General features: G+C 38.6%; 1 gene segment (V, D, J or C); it reads left to right on the plus strand.

The window, feature by feature from the left end:
- Window positions 1-5,576: 5,576 nt before the first annotated feature.
- Window positions 5,577-6,031, plus strand: LOC130882744 (Ig heavy chain V region 3-like). The segment is given in 2 exon segments: window positions 5,577-5,622; window positions 5,706-6,031. Coding segments are annotated over 2 exon segments (372 nt in total).
- Window positions 6,032-8,447: the final 2,416 nt, after the last annotated feature.

Below are 8,447 nucleotides of genomic sequence, written 5' to 3' on the forward strand. Positions count from 1 at the left end.
GAAAATCTATCAATGTAATCCATCATATAAATAAACTGAAAGTAAAAAACCATATGATCATTTCATTAGATGCTTAAAAAGCATTTGACAAAATTCAACATCCCTTTATGATAAAGGTCTTAGAGAGATTAGGAATACAAGGGTCGTTCCTAAGTATAATAAAAGCTATTTATAGCAAGCCGTCAGCTAACATCAAATTAAATGGAGAGAAACTCAAAGCTATTCCACTAAAATCAGGAACACGACAAGGTTGTCCACTCTCTCCATACCTCTTTAATATAGTGCTTGAAATTCTAGCAATAGCAATAAGACAACATAAGGGGATCAAAGGGATTCAAATCGGAAAGGAAGAAGTTAAACTTTCATTATTTGCAGACGATATGATAGTGTACATAAGCGACCCCAAAAACTCCAGCAAAGAACTCCTTCAGCTGATAAACACCTTTAGTAGCGTTGCAGGATACAAGATCAATTCCAAAAAATCAGTTGCCCTCCTATACACAAAGGATAAGGAAGCAGAGATGGAAATCAGAGAAGCATCACCATTCACGATAGCCACAAATAGCATAAAATATCTTGGGGTAACTCTAACCAAGGAAGTAAAGGTTCTATTTGACAAGAACATTAAGTCAATGAAGAAAGAAATTGAGGAGGATACCAGAAAATGGAAGGATCTCCCTTGCTCTTGGATAGGGAGGATCAACATAGTAAAAATGGCAATTCTACCAAGGGCAATTTATAGATTCAATGCAATCCCCATTAAAATCCCATCAAAATTCTTCACAGATCTTGAGAGGACAATAATCAACTTTATATGGAGAAACAAAAAACCCAGGATAGCCAAAACAATCTTATATAATAAAGGATCCTCTGGAGGCATTACCATCCCTGACCTCAAACTCTATTACAGAGCCTCAGTATTGAAAACAGCTTGGTATTGGCATAAAAACAGAGAAGTCAATCAATGGAACCGAGTAGAAGACCCTGATTTTAACCCACAAACTTATGAACACCTGATTTTTGATAAAGGAGCTAAAAGTATTCAATGGAAAAAAGAGAGCATCTTCAACAAATGGTGCTGGCAGAACTGGTTGTCAATGTGTAGAAGAATGAAAATAGATCCATATCTATCACCATGCAGAAAACTCAAGTCCAAATGGATTAAAGACCTCAATATTAGTCTGAACACACTGAACCTGATAGAAGAAAAAGTTGGAAGTACTCTACAACATATGGGTACAGGAGATCACTTCCTACGTTTATCCCCAGCAGCACAGACATTAAGGACAACATTGAATAAATGGGACCTCCTGAAACTGAGTAGCTTCTGTAAAGCAAAGGACACTGTCACTAAGGCAAAAAGGCAACCCACTGACTGGGAGAAGATCTTCACCAACCCTGCAACAGACAAAGGTCTGATCACCAAAATATATAAAGAACTCAAGAAACTAAACTTTAAAATGCTAATGAACCCTATAAGAAAATGGGGCACTGATCTGAACAGAGAATTCTCAACAGAAGAAATTCAAATGGCCAAAAGACACTTAAGGTCATGCTCAACCTCCTTAGCGATAAGGGAAATGCAAATTAAAACAACTTTGAGATACCATCTTACACCTGTCAGAATGGCTAAAATCAAAAACACCAATGATAGCCTTTGCTGGCGAGGTTGTGGAGAAAGAGGCACACTCATTCATTGCTGGTGGGAATGCAAACTTGTGCAACCACTTTGGAAATCAGTGTGGCGATTTCTCAGGAAATTTGGGATCAACCTACCCCAAGATCCAGTAATACCACTATTGGGAATATACCCAAGAGATGCCCCATCAAATGACAAAAGTATCTGTTCAACTATGTTCATAGCAGCATTGTTTGTAATAGCCAAAACCTGGAAACAACCTAGATGCCCTTCAATGGAGGAATGGATGAAGAAAGTGTGGAATATATACATATTAGAGTACTACTCAGCAGTAAAAAACAATGACTTCTCGAATTTTGCGTGCAAATGGATGGAAATAGAAAACACTATCCTGAGTGAGGTATCCCAGACCCAAAAAGAGGAACATGGGATGTACTCACTCATAATCGGTTTCTAGCCATAAATAAAAGACATTAAGCATATAATTTGTGATCCTAGAGAAGTTAAATAAGAAAGTGAACCCAAAGAAAATCATATAGTCATCCGCATGGAGAAGGGGAAGTAGACAAGAGTGCAGGGCAAAAACTGGGATCTTGCGGGTGAGGTGGCATGGGGCAAAGGGTAAATGGGATGAGAAACATGAGAAGGGGAGGATGGGAGGAGCTCCGGGATTGGGATGGTTGGGATATAGGAAGGAAGGATACGGGAGCAGCGAAGTATATATCCTATCTAAGGGAGCCATCTTAGGGTTGGCAAGAGACTTGACTCTTGAGGGGTTCGCAGGTGTCCAGGAATATGTCCCCAGCTGGTACCTTGGGCAACTAAGGAGAGGGAACCTGAAATGACCCTATCCTATACTGATGAATATCTTGCATATCACCTTAGAACCTTCATCTGGCGATGGATCGAGGTAGAGACAGAGACTCAATTTGGAGCAACGGTCTGAGCTCTTAAGGTCCAAATGAGGAGCAGAAGGAGGGAGAACATGAGCAAAAAATCAGGACCACGAGGGATGCACCCACCCACTGTGACAGTGGAACTGATTTATTGGGAGCCCACCAAGGCCAGCTGGTCTGGGACTGAATAAGCATGGGTTGATTCCGGACTCTCTGAGCATGGCGGACAATGAAGGCAGATGAGAAGCCAAGGACAATGGCACTAGGTTTCGATCCTAATACATGAACCGGCTTTGTGGGAGCTTAGCCTGCTTAGACGCTCACCTTCCTGGAAGTAGATAGAAGACCTTCGTCTTCCCGCAGGGCAGAGAATTTGGACTGCTCTTCAGTATTGAGAGGGAGGGGGAATGGTGTGGGGGGAGGAGAAGATGAGTGGGGATAGGGGGAGGGAAGTGGGGGGAGGGGGCAATATTTGGGAGGAGGGGAGGGAAATGGGAAACGGGGAGCAGGTGGAAATTTTAATTAAAAAAGAATAAAAAAAAAATCAAGTGTCCATGGGTGTGTGGATTTACTTCTGGGCCTTCAGTTCAATCCCGTTGATCAACCTGTCTTTTTTATGTTAATACAATGAAATTTGTATTCCTTTTCTCTACAGTACAGGTTTAAATCAGGGATGGTAATACCTCCAGAAGTTCTTTTATTGTACAGGATAATTTTAGGTATCAGCAACCTGATTTCTAAAGTCACTACACAAGTTTACACTTTACATGTGACCATAGATTACCCTTTTCCCACATGCATGCCTGCATCTGTTGTCTTTTATTTTCTTGTTTACAGTCATTCTTATTGAGGCAATAATCTATCATTAGAATTGTTTTAATCTGAATTTCATGGGCGATCTAAGGACTTTGGTTGCAGGCCATTGAGAATCCAGTCTTGAACTGAATAGGAAATTCTCCCTGTTGGTTATGTTTTCTAGCCCAGAAAGGTGCTGTAAGGTCTCCATGGAGAGAAAAACATCAATAATTTCACACAGTACCAGGCCTTGCAGTCTACTTTATCAGCCTCCAGGTAAGAGGTACCAACTAGTGGTTCTTATTACATGCTGAATAATTGCTTTCTAATTGGATTTGTGACTGCTCCATAGAAAAGACACCATCCCAGATAAACATGTTCAAAAACTCATGAGTAAGAATGATATATCCTAAGTAGACACTAGTTGTGTTGCTGATGGTCATGTCGTCTAACTGCCTATAAATATATATGTTTATATATAATAGATTAGTGCTGGTTTCAACCTTGATCGTGAAAGCATCACTGTGCAGTGTGTAATTATCATTGTAGACATTCATGACTGGTCAAAGTGCTGAGAATGAAGGACGAGTACTCAGTCACAGTGAATCCTCTTTATTAACATCATCCTTCCCCCAAATCAAGGATCATCATGAAACAGAGATAAGAAAGAATGTAAGGCTCAAAGAATGAGGTTGAATGGAATTGTATTCTGTCTACAGTGATTGACATTTTTGAATTGTACAAATGACCTCTTAGCAGCTGTTGTTACCAGCATAAGACATTCACAAAATCAAATCAGCTAATATTACAGTGTTAAAGCCTCTTGAAATACTAAGCAGATAAATGTGTCTCTTACCAAAAGTGAAAATATTAGTTTAATTTCTGAAAGCCACCTTTTAGAAGACGAGAACTGAACTCCATAAGTTGTCTTCTAAGTTCCATGGCACAGTAGGGGCCTTCCTCCTGCTAAACAAAGTATATTTTAAAAGACTACAACACAGGTGGTGGAGGGCCCCCCCCGGGATCACTGCCAGCTGAGGAGATATTAGGATTGGAAGAATGCTTAGGAAGTTAGAATCACTATTTATAGAAGTATGCCCAATTTGCAGTTACTTATGAGCTAGTGAATAAGGCACACCATAACCATAAAGACAGCATTTATTAGACTTACCGAGTTATTCCTTACTAAAGTAAAAAGATCAATATATTAGAAAAAAGACCTTTTGTTTTGGGAGATCATAAGGGGAGCAAGAGGGACATAGTGAGTGAGAATATGATCAAAATATATTGCATTCATAAATGAAAATTGCAAGGGATGAACAAAATTATTCTAAAATAGCAATATTCCATATGTTTAAAATTTTCATATAGGTTTATAATGTCCACTGTACATATTTACTCTATAAAGTCAACCTATCATTTCCTTGCCCCTCCATTTCCATTTGCCACTTTTATTCCATTGGTCATTTCAGTTCTATGTTCTTACATATGTGCATTCACAATTATTTCTAATTATACGATATCTAAGGACTATAAATAGGACTCAGACAATATCTGTTTCTGACAGGGTCTTAAATTACTTAATCATGTCATCACAAGTTGCATTCATTTTCCTCAAAGTTATCCAAGTTCTTTATACCTTACTGATGAATAGATTGTTTTATAACATATGTATCATATTTTCTTGATACAGTCATTTGTTCAAAGACATGTAGTTTGTTTCTATAATTTATCTACTGTAGACAATGCTGCAATAACAATGGTTTCCAAAAATTTCTGAGGCATTTTCACTTTTAATCATTTGTGTAAGTGTTTTAAGATGCAATCTCCTGGAGAGACACTTGCCAACTTCATATATATGAGAAAAGACTAGTAGTTCTCATAATTTACAAGTTATGAAATCTTTTTCACAACTGCTAACTGTACATCTTTTGTCACAAGAGGAACTGCTGTCTCTGGCTGAAGTCTCTTTGTAACCCGGAGCTTTTGTCTTGAAGTTACATCCACAGGGCTACACAAGGCTTAGGGATACAGTATAGGTTTCATTTACTCAGACAAAATTAGAACTGGACTTTAACATCCTGCTGCATGACCTAAGATCCTCTACCTCTTTCTTCTAAAGCTATTCTACTACCTTCACTCTTCATGAATATACAAATTACATGGTAAATATAGAGATGTCCACACCCCAGAACAACATATGATCAGTGTCCTCTCCACAGTCACTGAGCACACAGGTCCTTACCATGGAGTGGAGCTGGATCACTCTCTTCCTCATGTCACTAACTACAGGTAAAGGGGCATTCCAGTTCCAAATCTGAAGAGGGAACAGGGACTGAGGTGACAGTGACTCCTAAACTGTTTTTTCTCAACAGGTGTCCACTCCCAGGTACAGCTGCACCAGTCTGGGCCTGAGCTTGTGAGGCCTGGGACTTCAGTGAAATTGTCCTGCAGGAGCTCTGAGGATATCACTGAATACTATATTAGCTGGGTGAAGCAGAGAACTGGACAGGGCCTGGAATGGATTGGAGGTATTGATCCTGAAAATGGTAATACTAACTACAATCAGAAGTTCCAGGACAAGGCCACACTGACTGCAGACACATCCTCCAACACAGCCTACATGGAACTCAGAAGCCTGACTTCTGAGGACTCTGCAGTCTATTACTGTACAACACACAGTGTTGCAACCACATCCTGAGCATGTCAGAAACCCTGGAGGAGCAGGAAGTTGCCCCGGGACTGAGATGGCAGAGACGACTGAAGATTTACACATAAACAATCTTTCTGAGAGTCTCTTTTTCTGCCTCCTCTATAAATAAAATGATTTTAGTTGAACTCTATTTACATGTTTCTCTGTAATAAAACACTAAGAAAGGAAAACTGTGTTAACACATAATGACAGATTTATCTCTGGATTCGAAGAGAATTGAACTTTTTGGAGTAGCTTTGAATAATGTGTGATATGAATTTTATCAGGAAAGTTTACAAAAACAGCATCTGACCAAACCAAAATCCGTTTCCCAGTCTTAAGTAGCATGAGTGTGTGTTTTTTAATTCTACCTGTGTTGTATAGCAGAATTGCAGTTTCTCAGAATGGAAGAGATATTTACATCATAATTTACTGCCACATAAGTGTAAATCTTGTAAGTTGACAAAAAATCATTAAATTATTTTTTCATAGAACTGATTTATTTTACCAGTGTGTATACATGTTCCTTAAGAATAGGTTTGTGATTCTTGATATTAATCCAATCTTAAGTTTACTACTTTTTCAGAACCAGTACCTTGACCTATTTCTCAGGCTTTTACAGACACTGACCTATTCTGACATGCTATCATCCTTCATGTTCCTCTGGATATGATGAAGTCATTCTTGTTCTATAGAGTGGTTGGTTTTCGATACCTGGGTCAATAACAAGCAACATGGAATCCTGTGGGACTTGATAATCTCAAGGGGTTGATTAATTAAGAAATCTCTGTAGTTTGACACGTTCCTCTAACTGACATAAATCCCCTGTAAAGATGAATGCTATGTACTGAATATCGATGTCATAATCTTAATATGTTGTGGTAGGCAGGAATACTATTGGCCTATTCTATGTTAGAGATCTTTTAAACCTCTGTTGAATTTAAATACTGTTTGAATTTAAAATACTGTTTCATAAAGCACTGTCCTCTCTCTACCAACAAGAATGCATTAATGTTCAGCTGGCAAGGGAATCTCCTGATTCTGTCCTCTGAATTAAAGAAGACTCAACAATGTTAAGACATCAGTCAAGTGACTGTAAGACCTTGATTCAAGCAGTTGTCTATTGCATGCTTTAGAGCCATTTTGAAGTGCCCCAAACACTTACACTGCAAACTTAAAAACCTTATACTTCCCACTCTGTACAGCCACTGTGGAATAGGTGTGACTGCTCCAGAGGAGGATTGGAATAGACCTACCCCAGCATCCAGCTGTACCACTATGGAGCATATACCCAAATGACTCTACATTCTACTAGAGACACTCACTCAATAATGTTTGCTGCTACTCTACACATAATAGCCAGAAATCAGAAAGAGAATCTTTGCTCCTGTTATCATCCATTCCAGGATTCCTTTTTTTGTGGAACAATTCTACTGCCTGCCTTTGATGAGGACATTTATGATGATCTTTGAATCTCATGGAGATAATGTCAGATACATTCCTATTTCAATATAAATAATTTAATCATAAATGAAAAGTTATTGTGACATTGAAATGCCCTGGAAAATGAACCAAGTGTAGGTGGAGGTCTATTGCCCATCCTTCGGTGAGGGTTCAGTGCCTTTGCTGGCTCTCAGCATTGAGGATTTGGTTTCTTTATACAATGTTACAATAACGTTGTGATAAGTGCAACCTCATGGTTTAGACATATCTTGATGTCTTTATATTTTAAACATTTAAATAAAAAGAGAGTTTATTCATAAAAATGAGTTGATCATTATGACATAGATTTCTTTAAAAAATCAGTTTACTCAAGTTTTTTCTATATTTTTAGTCATGTTCATATCAAAAAGTCATTGTCAATGATGTTGAAAGTTAGGCAAAGCATTGTCTTTCTTAACTCTAAATCATCCACAGTGGCAATAAAAAGAGATTACATTGTATTTTAACATCACAGTACCAGAGAATAAAATTCTAGGCCCTGTGTGGTGACTTTCAGTGTCTTCTGTAAGGTAACTTTCAGTGTCTTCTGTACTTCTTGCCCTCCTCCAGTATGTTTGAGGTCTGAGAGAAATGAGCTAACTAATCATGTCTTTGCCTAGAGTTTATGTTTTCTGTTGGTGCTGTTTTTAAAGATGGGCAGTATAAAGATGAAGCTACTAATATTGAATAAATAGAAATCTCAAATACATGAGTCTGGAACTTAAGAGATTAGTAGTCAATGAAATATCACTCTCTCCCATGCAATTATAGACTGCATAGCTTCCAGCCTGCAAGGGCACCTACTCTTCCCTGCTGCATTCACACAGTACACATCAGATGTATTGTACACGGAAGGCCTGGCTCTACCAGTTGGGCTAATTTCTTTGTGAAAAAAGGTGAACTCCCATGAGGGTTTCTGTGCCTCCCCTCACAGACTGACTCC

Source organism: Chionomys nivalis, chromosome 10 (genome assembly GCF_950005125.1).
Source record: "Chionomys nivalis chromosome 10, mChiNiv1.1, whole genome shotgun sequence".
NCBI lineage: Eukaryota > Metazoa > Chordata > Mammalia > Rodentia > Cricetidae > Chionomys > Chionomys nivalis.